Source organism: Pelodiscus sinensis, chromosome 3 (assembly GCF_049634645.1).
Source record: "Pelodiscus sinensis isolate JC-2024 chromosome 3, ASM4963464v1, whole genome shotgun sequence".
Lineage (NCBI taxonomy): Eukaryota > Metazoa > Chordata > Testudines > Trionychidae > Pelodiscus > Pelodiscus sinensis.
In genome coordinates this window covers 169,109,606-169,125,589 of record NC_134713.1, presented here as the reverse complement: position 1 = coordinate 169,125,589, position 15,984 = coordinate 169,109,606, and the positions used below count along the sequence as shown (strand labels likewise).

The window sequence follows — 15,984 nt, the reverse complement described above, 5'->3', positions numbered from 1 at the left end:
TGAAGAGAGATTAAGAAGACTGGGACTTTTCATCTTAGAAAAGAGGAGACTAAGTGGGGATAGGATAGAGGTCTATAAAATCATGACAGGTATGGAGAAAGTGAATAAGGAAAAGTTGCTTACTTGTTCCCATAACATAAGAACTAGGAGTCACCAAATAAAATTAATTGGTAGCAAGTTTAAAACAAAGAAAGGGAAGTTTTTCTTCACACAGTGCACAGTCAACCTGTGGAACTCCTTGCCAGAGGATGTTGTGAAGAACCAGATTTTAACAGCATTCAAAAAAGAACTAGATAAATTCATATAGGTTAGGTCCATAAATACATATTAGCTAGAATGGGTAGGAATGGTGTCCCTAGCCTCTGTTTGTCAGGGGTGGAAATGGATGACAGGAGAGGGATCACTTGATGATTACCTGTTTCTGTTCACACTCTGTGGGGCATCTGACATTTGCCACTGTCAGAAGACAGATACTGAGCTAGATGGACCTTTGTTCTGACTCAGTATAACCGTTCTTATGTTCCTGTTAGTGTAGGTAATCCACCTCATTCAGAGGAGGTAGCTATTTGACCTCCTGTCAGCATAGTACTGTCTACAGGAGTTTGATCGGTATAACTGCATCGCTCAGAAGTGTGGATTTAAGTGATGTAATTATGCCAACATAAATCTGTAGTGTAGACCAAGCCTTAGTATTGTCTGTGGTGAAACAAAATAGAAGATTATTTTGGAATTTTTATTGACATTATTGTCTGCTAGGCATGAGGCCTGTTCCAGCTGAAGTCTGCTGGAATTATGCCATTGAGATTAGCAGGAGCTGGAGTGGATCCTAAAATAGCGTAATATAGTAGGTAATATCTACATAGTATATTAAAGCCTATGTAATAACTTTTCTTCCAATAGAAGCTCTCTTTAGATCTGAAGATATTTCTAAAATTAAATTCCTTCATATTAAAAAAGTTTCCGTGAGGCTTCATAAGATTTATGGATCAAATTCTGACTGAAATCAATGGCAAAATTCTCATTGAGTTCCTTGTAGCCAGATTTTACTGTGTGTTACATGCATTGATTTTGCGGAGTGTGTTAATCCCAGAAGTACTTGGACGATGAAATCTTCAGGTTGTCGCGTGGGCAAGACTTAGTCCATCAGTATCCTTGGAGGACAGGGGCGCCAAATATATCCCCAGAGCCTTTGTGACAACCTCCCACTGGCATATGACCACAGCTCAGCTGTCAGACTGCCTCAGTGTGTGACCTGGCACCTTTTCCTGAAATGTAGCTAAACTGTTCTAGTCTCTGTGGTCTAGGAAATAGGGCACTGGATTTGGATTCAGGAGACCTGGGTTTTATAACTAATTCTGTCAGTGGCCTGCTGGATGACACTGGGCAAGTCATTTCACCTCCCTATGTCTCAGTTTTCCTCATCAGTAAATGGGGATAATACTGTTGACTTCCTACTCTAAGGCTCTTTGAACTCTGCTGATGAGAAAAAGCTATGGAATCTGAAAAAAGCTTGTTTTGTAGCATTTATGCAAGTCTTGTGAGGAAGGGATATTATGAAAATCTGTGTCTTGAAATAGAGCTTTAGGCCTACATTTTCATAAGTGTCTAATGATTTTGAGTGTCCAACTTATGACACTTTAAAAGGGCCTTATTTTTCAGGAAGTCCTGATCACACACCTTTAAAAGTCAGATCTCTTTAGAGCAGTGGTGGGGAACCTTTCTGGGTTGGGGGCCGCTGACTCTCAGAAAAATAATCAGGGGCCGCACACAAGTGACAAGAAAGAAAGACCAAATCCTTACTGACATGGCCCCTGACTGAGAAGGAGAAAGGAACTCTCCATATTCCCCCCACACACCAGAGCCTAGGAGGACCAGGGCTAGAAGATTTGATGTGCTCCCATCCCACGGTGGGATGGCAGGAAGGATGGGGGCTGGAACACCAGCATTAGCTCCTCAATGCTGGGCGGGGGAGAGGTGGGATGTAGGGGCGGATCCAGGTAAGCTGGGAGCTGCATCTGGCCCCTGGGCCTTAGGTTCCCTACCCCTGTGTTAGAGGGTAAAGCTGGGAGCCCAAAAATTGAGGCACTAAAAATCAGTGGTCACTTTTCAATACAATGCAATACAATTCAAAATGTTAGTAACTTCATACAGATCCAGTACACAGGTGGCAGTTCAGACTAAAAGTAGAGAGGAAATATCTTCTTCATAAGTCACCAGTAGACAGAAGTTTTAATAATTCTCCCACACGTTATATTAAGAAAAGGGAAAACATTAGTAACATGCACCATCAATTTGTTTTGAATGGTTACTGTAATACATATCTGAACAAAAGCACTAAAGGCATGCTAATTCAGATGAGCTTTCAGAAGGATAGTCATAAAGTGGCTGTTAAATGAAAAAGTTCTTTGGTTTATGAACATGCCTAAGTGTTTCTTATATGTACCAAATTATTTTGCTATAAATATGCTGATGCCTTTTATTAGATTTTAAACTGAAAATTCGAAATTTTATTATATGAGATGAAAATTTATATTGTATCTGCACTCAGTGTTTTATATTTTCAGTGGTTTGTTCAGGCACAAAAAATGAGTTGGTAGTTCTCTCTATTCTTTGGACATTAATTCTTGTTTCCTTTGAAATAACTTTTTTTCTTCTGCAAAACCCAGAAACACAATAAATAGCACACACAAACCAAAGCTTTGATAGTACTTCCTAGACCAGGGCTACTCAGCTTTGGAAGCCCCAGGGGCCACACTGATACTCACAGCACATGTCAAGAGCCACGACTTAAGTATGGTTGCATTTACATGCAAATACATAAGCAAATATATGGAATCACTTATTTCACACTGACGGGCATGAATGCAAAGCACTTCCCACAATGCCCTGGTGCTCCTGGCACTTCATCCCTGTAAGCTAGAAATGCCGACACCTTGTACCCGTTTGTTCCAGCCAGCCCGTCCACTTGAGTCTTTCAGTGCTCACCCCACCAGGTTGAATGTGTGCTGTGTGAAGAAAAACATCCTTTTTAAAACTGCTACCTATTCATTTCATTTGGTGACCCTTAGTTCATATATTATGGGAACAAGTAAAGAACTTTTCCTTATTCACTTTTTCCACACCAGTCATGATTTTATACATCTCTGTCATATTTCCCTTTAGTCTCCTCTGAAAAGTCCCAGTCTTTTTAATCTCTTTTTAATTTCTTTTCATATGGATATTGTAGAGTTCGCTGTTCTTTATCTTCTAAACCAGTACAGTAAATTATTTTTTAGATAGTTGTCCCTGTGCTGTTAATGTATTTAAAATATTATGGTACATTTAGCTATTCGGTAGGTGAACAAGTTGTGTTGTCTTATCACAGCTTCCAGAAAGATTGAGCTTACTGCTTATGTAGAGCTACAGGCCCTTGTCAGGTTGGGTGTCAGCCCCAGCTAACGAGACATAGCCATCCTCAGCTGTGTTTCTCACACAAGTCCCTCTTCAGAACATATATAGGGCAGCAATGATTATCCATCTACACTGTCACGTTGCATTATGCTATACTACAACATACAACGGATGATACAGCCTTTAGCAGGGCAGTACTGTGATTAGCAATTTGGTGAACTCAGACCTCTCCTCCATAGAAACTACTTGGGAGTTACCTATTGGAATGGACATGAGCAAGCACTTGAAGAAAAAATGGTTGCCTACCTCTCTTAATTTGTTCTTTCAGATGTGTTGCTCTTTAAATGCTAACAAATTTATTAGGGTATTAGAGCATAAGCGATCGTGAGCTACAGCTCACTTCCTCAGATGTTGAAGTTTGAAAGCTTATGCTTGAATACATTTGTTATCATGTAAAGTGCCAGCGGACTACTTTGTTGTTTTTGCTGAAACAGACTAACACCGCTACCTGTCTGAAACCTGTTATCAACATAGGTCAAAGTAATAATAATGCATTCTCGATTTTGCCCATCCTCTTTATGGATATTAGTAACAGACTTATTGTGGTAACTTAAATATGCTTGCAAGTTTGTGAAAAGTGAATGGTTCCACTGACCTTAATGGTACTATTCACATGCCTAAATTTACAAACCTGCTGAACTACATCTTGGAATTGGGGCCCTTAATTCTTAGACCTTCCTGTCTATCATCCAGATGCCTAAATATAAGAGGTATGCAGGTATCCTTGATACTAAAACTTTTAAAGAATTAAATGACAGTATTTGAGAGCGTATGGCAATAGTATTGTCTGGCAACTACATGTTATAAGACCTTCATTTCTGTTTTCAGAGTTGTGCCAATGACCCAAATTAGTTTTTAACAACAAATCTTCCATCAAGTATTTTTTATACACTTTAGGTGAGACCAGTGGGAGTTTTACACTTGACATGAAGAGAGCCAAGATTTCACACTTTATTTAGCTTGTAAAGGACATTTTTGCCATGTGCTCCCCTCTTCCTAAGGATGATGTTCATAGTTCCCAACTACTTAAACAAAGGAAATGGTTAAAATATATTGCTTCTCTTTTTGCCAGCTGGCTGCAATGTAAGATCAAAGCCTTCATTGATTCATTGTCAGAGAAGCCTGTAGATTATTATGGTTGGAAAGATTTCTTCATTAATAATGGCTAGAGAGTCCTGAGATTAATTTATAAGCATACACACACTCAAGGCTTAGTCTTCTGGGCTTGATAATGCTTGTATGGTCAAGTTGTTACATATTTATTCTACAAAGTAATGTACTGCAGTGAACATTCACTAACTGGCTTTCAAACCACATCTCAGGGCTTAATTAACTTCTGTATATTTTTCTGCTTGAATAACTTTTCATAGATGGGCTTATTGTAAGTTCAGTTTTCTATTTGCTTGTTTGTTACTTTGACAGTTTTTTTATGTTTAATTTTCTTTTTAAGTTACTGAATAGCTGTGGAAAAATAGATTACCGGATGTGAACAAGTTGCATTTTTACACCTGAATAATTCAAAATCTGCTTCACATTACAGAAAAAAATTGTCATGTTGACTTATGTATTTAATTAACTTTATTTAAGGAAGCAGTCCAATTGGCTTCATAGATCTATAATCAGTGAGATTATTTGCATCTGAAAAGTTAAGCATGTGTTTAAACCTTTGCATGTTTAGGGCCTTAGGGTGTTTTTTTTAATAGAAAACATTTCCATTGCTTGTGGTATTAAATTTTCATAATTGACTACTTAATATATTGAGTATCTGCTTTCTGTAGGGAATTTTGTTATGCATTTTTTATGTACATATTCCTTTTCATGACATTTTCCGCGAAATAACCTACCACCTCATACTTTTTCATTTCAAGTATTATGTTAAACTCATTACAGTTGTAGTATATTCAAATTAGAATTTGTAAAAACTTTAAAAAGCCCAATCAAGGGAAAAAAAATTAATACAAAGTTGAACTTGGATTTAGGCAACTCTCTCTATTAAAAATGTATATACTGTGATTTGCCTTGGCAGTGACTTGTGTAGGTAAGTATCTAAATACAGAAGCACCAGAAAAAACATTTTTAATAATAACAGTATAGACAGGAGAAGATTTTTACTTTGAGTACTCTTTCTTTTAAACCACTCTAAAGCATAAAACACAAATATTAAAACATAAAAATACAAACTAAAGGGGGGAGAGTGGTGGGAACCACAGTGCAAGTCAAATTGCTCAGGTTCTTTTACAGTGTTAAAAGAGAAAAACAAGGACATTTGGGCTACATCTACACTGCAGCACTGTTTCAGAATACCAGAGGCAACCTGAAACAGCTATTCCGTGTATTTGAGTTTACCTGTTATTTTGAAATATAACGAGCTCAATATTCTGGCGTCTTTGTAAACCTCATTCCACAAGAAATAAGGAACATTTAGGAATAGTGATTTATTTCAGAATAAGTGCTGTGTAGACAACACCAAATTTTTAAATAAGCTATTTCAAAATTGATTCGTAATAAGCTATATAATTTGCATAGCTCAAATTGTGTAGCTTATTTCGAGCTATGGGTACCATGTAGAGGCATCCTTAGGGTTAAGGGTAAAATATTATACTCTGTGTTGCACCTGAATACTTGTCAGTATTTGCAATAGCTGCATCTAATAGAAGGCTCTGTCTCAAACTCTGGAAATGACTTTAAAGGTAATATAAAAATACGGTGCCTTGATCATTCTTTAGGAAACTTAGGTTATTTTTTGAGAGATGCCCTGGTGGGTGGTCTACTCCAGGTGATGCTGCATTCCTGTGTCTTCACTCAGATTGTTTTGCAGCAGTGTCTATATGGGTCATACATACATGGTGCCCATCTCGCATGATTTTGCCACTTGAAATATCGTGCACCTGACCTGGATCTCTGAGTTCCTTCTCAACTTTCTCTGGACTGAGACAGAGCTCAACGGTACTGCTGAAAACTTTAGTTTTTCCATCTTAGAAGAGAATATTTAACTCTCTACCTTGTGTAGTTTAGGTTCTGTTCTTAGCTTACACTCTTGTTAATAAAATCCCTTAGCGTTCCCTGATGCAAAGTTATTTTCCTGTTATGAAAACACTTGGTGCACTAGGTTTTAAAAGATGCAAGACCCGTAGAGAGGCAATGCCAATCTCTGATGGACTCTTTCAATGTGTCCAGTCTCTGAGGAATCTCACATTCCCCAGAAATGAGCACATTGCTCTGGCTGAAGACCCACTGAAGGCTAGTGCTTGAAGAGATAGGCTAAAATTTATTTTAATGGAAAAATCATTTAGACCAGTCTGTGACCTGGGCCAAGAAGGATCTCTCCAGCAAAGGTCTCCAGGTTCTTCACCACAAAGATCCTGGAAATCAAAGAAGCCAACACCCTCCCACATCCAAAAAAAAGTCCAGCTTCACCACCTCAGAGACTAGACCACAAAATAAATAAATAAATAAATAAATCAGTCACCCACTAGATTGCTCTCAGCAATGTTGACTGCACCAAGACAGAACAACTATGATGCTCTGGGCACCTCCAACATTATCTGTGCAGTGACCAGCGCTGGTTCCCACCACTCCGGTGTCAATGCTAATGCGTCTAAGCTGCCCATCTCCACAACAGCACCAACAGCATTTATAAAGATTTGGCACTGACAACTGCTTCAACCCATGGGCTGCTGCCTGGTGCCACTAGCACAGCCACGCTCACATGATGTATATCGGTTTTGATTCATATCGCACCCACCCCTTGTCTGGTACCATCTCTGCTGCCCCTAATTCTTTCGGCACAAAAACACTTGTTTTACCACCAAGACCTGTTGGCCTCTCCTACCCCGGATTCTCCTCTTCTGGGAATGGGCCTCTTACCTACTACAGCAGTGCTGCACCAAGCAGTTCTCTCAGCCTCACAATTTCTTGTGATGATAATGATGATGAGGTTGGAGGAGTCTTTTTTACTCTCTGCTTTAAACCAGTAAGGTCACCCATATCTGAAAGATCATCATGGTCAAGATACATCTATGACTACCACATCCACCATGGTATGGACAACCCTGGATGGGACCACCCATTCCTTTTTCGGTCCTCGGCTATACTGGAGTCCCCAGGGATCTTATCAAAGCCACCACAGCAGATGCCATAATCTACATAGGACAATATCAGATCACAGACTCCACTTTCCAAGACAGCCGTCACTGGAGCACAGGAGTTATGAATGGCAGAGACAAAAGAGGACATTGCTCCTGATACCTCACAACCCATCCATACTTCCTCATCACCAGGGGAGACTATTGTGTCCCCATTACCTCCCACTGCAAATGACTTTACTCATTCCCAGGACTTATTCAGAAGTGGCTTCCTAACTCAAAATTGCCCTGCAAAAGGTGCCAAAAATGTCAACACGAGTTAATTTTTTTGCAAACATACTTTTCCTCTGAGATAGCAGTGCCAATCCCACCAACATGCAAAAGGGCAGATTGAAAATAATATGTCTCCTCAAAAGGTTCAGAAATTCTATTTACATACCTAGTATCCAACTCACTGGTGGTTGATGCAGCCAACCAAAGAAGTAAAGAAGGAACTGAAGGGTCCCATTTGCACATGCAATACTTCAAGCAGCAACGGCATGTGAACAACTATATGGACACTGCTGCAAAACTCTGTGAGTGAAGGCACAGGGACACAGCATCACCTGGAGTGCAGCACCCAGTAGGGCCCATAACTAGGTAGAGATCTTGTGATAATATAAGATGGGAGAATGCTATCTCCAAAGCATTGTGCTCCTATTTTCCTGGTATTGTGGCAGCTCCTTCATGAATGTTCAACAGTGAACACACTCTGCAGGGTATTGAGAGTCAGAGGGATTTATGCTATGTCCTCATCTGGCATTGGCTCTTCTACATATAGATTAATAATGCTTGAAGCAGCATTATGGAGGCATTAGTCAAGACCACATGGTTATAGTTCAGATGATTTTAAGCCGAGTTGTTAACTCAACTCTATCTCTTAGGTAGAGAAACTTTTTCAACTTGAGCATGAAAATATTTTTTTCTAAAAATTTGGAAAGTGGTGATTAATGCTGAATATTTGCTAAATATAAAACAAATACCAATTTAAAATTATCTCCCATTGCTTTACTCTTTTTTTATTTTTTAATAAATATAGTCAGCAGCTGGAGCATTTTCAGAACACCAAGATTCATATACTAATACAGCTAACTGGGCTATTGGGCATGGGGTGGTTTTAATCCCAAGGTAATTTTTTTTTGAGGGAAGTTTATTGTGATCCTTTATGGAGTAGAGCTGTAGGGTGTAGACAGTGATCAGACTAGACAGATTTCAGCAGCAATATAAAGGTGTCTGACTCACTGTAAGCAAGTGCTGTATTTGTGTGAATTGATAGCTTTTATTGACTGGTTGGCTTAATTTATATGCATTGCATCCATATATGCACTTAGCATTTATGTAAATGAAAAACTCATCTATATACCAACTTAACACCTGAAAGACACAGCCTTATGAGTCTTTATTCACCATTTAAGGATAGAGATTATTCTGCAATTAAAGATAAACATATCCTATTCCCCTTCTTCTGCCCTTCTCCCATCTTAAGAGTTATTTGCACATAACACCATTTTTTTTATAGAGTCAGGAGTCTGTTTTTGGACCGTCTCTGTTCAATATCTTCATCAACGATTTAGATATTGGCATAGAAAGTACGCTTATTAAGTTTGCAGATGATACCAAGCTGGGAGGGGTTGCGACTGCTCTGGAGGATAGAGTCATAATTCAAAATGATCTGGACAAATTGGAGAAATGGTCTGAGGTAAACAGGGTGAAGTTTAATAAAGACAAATGCAAAGTGCTCCACTTAGGAAGGAACAATCAGTTTCACACATACAGAATGGGAAGCAACTGTCTAGGAAGGAGTACGGCAGAAAAGGATCTAGGGGTTATAGTGGACCACAAGCTGAATATGAGTCAGCAGTGTGATGCTGTTGCAAAAAAAGCAAACGTGATTCTGGGATTCTGGGTGTGTTGTGAGCAAGACATGAGAAGTCATTCCTCCGCTCTACTCTGCGCTGGTTAGGCCTCAGTTGGAGTATTATGTCCCGTTCTGGGCACCGCATTTCAAGAAAGACATGGAGAAATTGGAGAGGGTCCAGAGAAGATCAACAAGAATGATTAAAGGTCTAGAGAACATGACCTATGAGGGAAGGCTGAAGGAATTCGGTTTGTTTAGTTTAGAAAAGGAAAGATTGAGGGGGGACATAATAGCAGTTTTCAGATATCTAAAAGGGTGTCATAAGGAGGAGGGAGAAAACTTGTTCATCTTGGCCCCTGAGGATAGAACAAGAAGCAATGGGCTTAAACTGCAGCAAGGAAGGTTTAGGTTGGACATTAGGAAAAAGTTCCTAACTGTCAGGGCAGTCAAACACTGGAATAAATTGCCCAGGGAGGTTGTGGACTCTCCATCTGTGGAGATATTTAAGAGTAGGTTAGATAAATGTCTATCAGGGATGGTCTAGACAGTATTTGGTCCTGCCATGAGGGCAGGGGACTGGACACTATGACCTCTTGAGGTCCCTTCCAGTCCTAGTATTCTATGATTCTATTCTATGATTCAAATGCAAAACCTTTGACTTCTGGGCAATTTCTGGTTTATACTTTCAGTAGTTTAATCATAAAAGCAAATAAAGTGGGAAGATAGATGCTGCTTCCAGACTTCATAATGAAAAAAGTTTAAGCTTCAGCTATGAAGACCAAAAAAAATAATCAAATTAGTGTAGTTCATACAGAACATTGTTTGAGTACCTTAAGTACCAATAGAATGTCATGCAAATTTAATCAGAAAAAGTGCATTTGCCTTAACGCTAATATGGGACCTGTCCTTATCTACTGGTTTAAAAGAGACATTCCACACTTTCAGAATTGTGTAGTGGACGGACAGACGGACACACACACTCTCTCTCTCTCTCTCTCTCTCTCTCTTAGGGTATGTCTACACTACCCCGCTAGTTCGAACTAGCAGGGTAATGTAGGCATACCGCAATTGCAAATGAAGCCCGGGATTTGAATTTCCCGGGGTTCATTTGCATAAGCGGGGCGCCGCCATTTTTAAATCCCCGCTCGTTCGAACCTCGTGCCGCGTGTAGCCGCGCGGCACGAGGTTCGAACGAGCGGGGATTTAAAAATGGCGGCGCCCCGCTTATGCAAATGAACCCCGGGAAATTCAAATCCCGGGCTTCATTTGCAATTGCGGTATGCCTACATTACCCCGCTAGTTCGAACTAGCGGGGTAGTGTAGACATACCCTTAGTTATTTTAGATAAATAGTTGTCTGTAATATTTTAATTACCACTGACTTGTATAGTTAATTTTATAAAGTGAGAGAAAATAGGCAAGTCACTTGTTTTAAAGTAAGACTGGAAGTTGTATTATTAAATGAATTATTCATCAGACCATAGCAGAAAGGTAAGACTTTATTTTAGACAGTGCAGTTTAGTACCTGAGATCTTTTTAAAATCTTCATTTCTTGCCAGGTGACTCAGTGAAATGGGCAAGTGATGCTGCTTTATATTTTGGGGAAAATAAATATCTAAAAACAAGCCTGCAGACAACCAGTCCAACTATATATATGAGAATAAAGGTCATGAACTGGCTACAGATATACAGTAGTTAACTTAGTGATATGTAGAGTATTGTGTGTTAGATTAAAACTGCTTTTAAGGAGGAAATTTAGAATTAATTGAAAGCAGTATGCTATCTGACTCCTTCGATATCTTTGATCAGAGGGAAGTATTTGTTAACAGATTAATGAAATCAGATTTCCCTTTGACTTTTTTTTGCACTTATAGTTATAGTATCAGAGCACTTTATCCTTCAGTTCCCCTGTGAGACAGGGAAGAATGAGAAGCTGATGCACAGAGAAACTAAGAGCCCAGTTCAGTGGAATATTTAGCTATGTGCTGAACTTTAAACATGTGAGTAGATTTCAGTTCTTAAAGGCAGGAATATGCTTAAGTATCTTGCTAAATTCATGGCTTAGGTCTCCCATTCCCTCAAGGGCTTCAGATCAGGCCCTGAATTAATTTTCCCATGGTCATGCAGGAAGCCTGTGGCATAGACAGGTTTCCAGATGCTATGTCAAAAACTGTTATCCTAAAATGCTCCTTCCTTAATACAGCTGACTACAGGGGTCAAGATTTTCAAAGTGACCAGTGATTTTGATTGCTTTGGTTTAGGAGTACCCAACCTGAGATACCTTGAAGTTATCCTGGTTTTCAAAGGATTAGTGCTTCTCATATTATGAAAGTCCGCCTCCCTTAAAGGTGTCTCTTTGGGTACCATCTCTTTGGGTCTTTTTGTGAAGACCAGGTCTTTAACAGTGTTCAAAAAAGAATTAGATACTTTTGTGGAGGTTAAGTCCGTCAATGGGTATTAGCCAGGATGGCTAGAGATGGTGACCTTGGCCTCTGTTTCATGTCAGGGTTGTTCCCCACTCTGGCGCTCCAAGTGCAGAAGGAGGGGGCCTGCAAAGACTTTAAATACCTTGCCTCTACAGGCTCTGTTTACAAAAACTCCCCAGAGACACAGATTTAGTGACTTTAAGGGGGTAGCTGCCACCATCAAGTGATTTACCCTAAAAAATAGGGGGGATCCCCAGGTGTACCCCAAGCTTTTACCACAAGAGAGCTTGAAAAACTAAAGAAGAGAAAAACAAAACTGCAGTCTCTGGTAGCTGACCTCTTAGTCTTAAGCATGCATATACACACACAGGCAGATCTCCTGTGCTTTCCCGGACACACAAATCAAATAGTCACCTTAAAAAAGCGATTTTTATTACAAAACAAGATATATTTGATAAAGCATACTTGATTGATGAGTGTTACAGGGAAACTAAGTAAAACAAATTAAAACACAGAGAAAATCTCTGGGAACAACTCTTAGGCTAGGTCTACACTATAGGGTGTTTTTGGGAGCACAATTTGTGTAGCTCTTCTGGAAGAGGCTTTTTCGCCATTTGGCCCAGTCTAGACATGGCCAAATGGTGGAAAAGCCTCCTCTTTCAGCAGAGCTCTTATCCTTCGTAGAACGAGGGATATGTACAGAGCTCCCCAAAAGAGCGTGTTTGCTCTTTCGCAAAAAAAAGTAGAAGAACAAACACATTCCTTGGATGTGGCAGAGTGTAGACATACCATTAGATGGTAAATGGGGAAGGGGAGCCATGGATTCACATAGAGCAGTTCAAACCAAAACACAAAAATAATGAAAAATACCCTGATAGCAACTAGATATACTTTTCCCTTTATTGACTCACAATCCCTTCTGGGTTCAGTCCAATTCCATGCCCTGAAGTCCTTGGAGGCATGGTAATCCTGCCTGGGTTTAAATCAGCCTGTCTCTCTCAGCTCCTGGCTTAACTCTCCCACACAAAGAAAACAGGCAAAGTATCTTATACAATTCACATTTCAGCACTGTATCCCCATTGGTTCTTCTGGCTCCCTGACAGCAACCTTGCTAGTTACCTGCGTTTAACCCCTTAGTCATCAGGTGCTGGCCAGCACTCTTCCTATTCATCACAAATGGCTATTAGCCAGGATGAGTAGATGTAGTGTCCTTGGCCTCTGTTTGTCAGAGGCTGGAAATGGATGACAGGAGAAGGATCACTTGATGACTATCTGTTTCTGTTCTCTCCCTCTGGGGTATCTGGCATTGACTTTCAAAAATATTTGAAAGTGCTGGCATTGTTTCAGCCTTATGCATAGCTGTACATTGCAATCCAGACAGGTGAGGTATTGTCATCACCTGCTTTGTAACCGTGGGAGTCTCAGATACTCTGCTGCTGTGGATGCCACCAGACAGCAGATTAACATGGAGTATCCTGTGTGTATGCATGTCTTGGTTTTGCACTCTTGTCCCAGCAGCTTGCCCACAACACAGTAGCCCCACTGGAGTCACTATCAGCCAGTTATCACGTGCAGAGGTGACCCCAATGTACTCTTAGTTCTGAATTTCCCCAGCTTTGCCAGCCCTGAAGTATCCAGCCCTCTTGTAGAATGGTCAGAGAAATAACAAAGATTGTTTGCTCCTCTAACTAAACAAAATGCACAGCTCATCACTTTAACCCAAATGCAGCATTAGCATGACTTAGATTTAAAGTAAAACAAATGTATCAAGAAAAGAAGGATTTTAAGTGAGTTCAAGTGAATAAGATAGAGTTAGAAACAATTAGAAGCAAATAAAATTGAAAAATGCTATGTAGAAGAGACTAAAACTTAACAAAACTACAGTCTTGATTGAAGAGAAGATTCTTACTGTAGAAACCGTACTAAAATAGTGCTTGTAGTTATGCTTGATTCAAATTAGTTTAACTGGGTAATTAATATAACTTTTTTGTGCTATCAACTTATTTATTAAATTGCAAGAATTATAGCTGGTTAACAGAACAAGAGTCATTGTTTTACGAGTGTAGACAAAGTAGTGGCTCTGAGTAAAAAGTGGGACTAGAAATAATAAAGGTTTGATAAAATAAGAGTAGTTAGCTTTGATCTATAGTATTTTCTATTTTCAGGCATATTCAAAATAGAAAAATAATAACATTTAACTGCTGAAGTTGTTTGAGTTTAACATTAATTTGTGCTGTGATTGGGAAACAATTTAAAAAATACAATGGAACCATGGTTCCAACTCTGGCCAAGCTTTATTAAGTACAGGCAGTCCCCGAGTTACGCAGATCCGACTTATGTCGGATCCTCAGTTACGAACGGGGCTTTTCTCGCCCCGGAGGACGGGAGCGGCGGGACGCCCAGATGCGCCGCGGTCCGCCGCCCCCGTCCTCCGGGGCGAGAAAAGCTGCTCCCCGTCTCCCTGGTCTGCAGGGAGACGGGGAGCAAAGCCTTGGAGCACGCCCTCAGTGGAACAGCCCAGGCGCGCTTGAGCTGTCCCCCTGCGGGCGTGCTCTGCGGCTTTGCTCCCCGTCTTCCGACCAGCAGACCAGGGAGATGGGGAGCAAAGCCTCGGAGCACACTCGCAGTAGGACAGCCACGGCGCACCTGGGCTGTCCCGCTGTGGGCGTGTGCCAAGGTTTTGCTCCCCGTCTCCCTGCAGACCAGGGAGACGGGGAGCAAAGCCGCGGAGCACGCCCACAGCGGGACAGCCCAAGCGCGCCTGGGCTGTCCTGCTGCAGGCGTGCTCCGCGGCTTTGCTTCCCGTCTCCCTGAAGACCAGGGAGACGGGGAGCAAAGCTGCGGAGCACGCCCGCAGGGGGACAGCTCAAGCGCGCCGTGGCTGTCCCGCTGCGGGCGTGCTCCGCGGCTTTGCTCCCCGTCTCCCTGGTCTGACCAGCAGACCAGGGAGATGGGGAGCAAAGCCCCGGAGCACACCAGCAGTGGGACAGCCGCGGTGCGCCTGGACTGTCCCGCTGCCCGCGTGCTCTGCGGCTTTGCTCCGCGTCTCCCAGGTCAGTAGACCAGGGAGATGGAGCAAAGCCGTGGAGGACTTGGGCAGTCCCGCCATCCATGTCTCCCTGGTCTGCTGGGGGTGGGGTGCAGCTAGTGCCCCCCCCAGCAGACCAGGATTTTCTTGCCTACCCCTGGGGTAGAGCAGCTGGGGGCTGCCGGGTTGGTCCCGCAGCGCTGCTCCGGACCAACCCGGCAGCTCCCCAGCTGCTCTGCCCCAGGCATCCTGATTCAGCCGCTGCTGGTCAGTTTCAGCAGCGGCTGAATCAGGACGCCTGGGGCAGAGCAGCTGGGGTGCTGCTGGGTTGCTCCAGTAGCGCCGAGGAGCTGCGCTACTGGAGCAACCCAGCAGCACCCCAGCTGCTCTGCCCCAGGCATCCCCAAGTCAGCCGCTGCTGAAACTGACCAGCGGCTGACTACAGGAAGCCCGAGGCAGAGTTGCTCTGCCCCAGGCTTCCTGGAATCAGCCGCTGATCAGTTTCAGCAGCAGCTGACTTGGGGACGCCTGGGTTTCTTAAGTTGAATCTGTATGTAAGTCAGAACTGGCGTCCAGATTCAGCCGCGGTTGAAACTGATCAGTTTCAGCAGCGGCTGAATCTGGACGCCAGTTCCGACTTACATACAGATTCAACTTAAGAACAAACCTACAGTCCCTATCTTGTACGTAACCCGGGGATTGCCTGTATAGAATAAAAAAATTAATGTTGATACTTTCTCTAAGTAAGGTTAATGCTTATTTTATGCTGGACATTTGTTTACTTGATATTGCAATATGAAATTTTAAATTGTTAACTGCTGATTTAATTATATCTTGTTATATATAAATAGAGAATGTTATTTAAGCTTGGTGTAAAATGTTCACGAAGAGCAACATTGTAAATATGTGTTTTATCCCATTTACCTTTTTGACAGGAGAATTAGATGACAGAGAGCAGGCAAAGCTGGAAGTAAAAGTATGGAATCCAGATAGTCTCCTTACTGATCGTCAGATTGACCAGTTTTTGGTTGTAGCACGGTAAGCTTGAAATACTCTGATCCCAGAAAAATACCTTTTCCTCCTTCTAGAAACCCTGTAG

At 41.6% G+C, this 15,984-nt stretch overlaps 1 protein-coding gene across 1 annotated transcript in view; it reads left to right on the top strand.

Annotated features, from left to right (window-relative positions):
• MTA3 (metastasis associated 1 family member 3) overlaps positions 1–15,984 on the top strand; it is a 181,248-nt gene that overhangs the window by 74,466 nt on the left and 90,798 nt on the right. Inside the window, exon 7 of the mRNA XM_006133984.2 lies at positions 15,821–15,923. Coding sequence (XP_006134046.2) covers positions 15,821–15,923 — 103 coding nt within the window. The remainder of the gene's footprint in view (positions 1–15,820; positions 15,924–15,984) is intronic.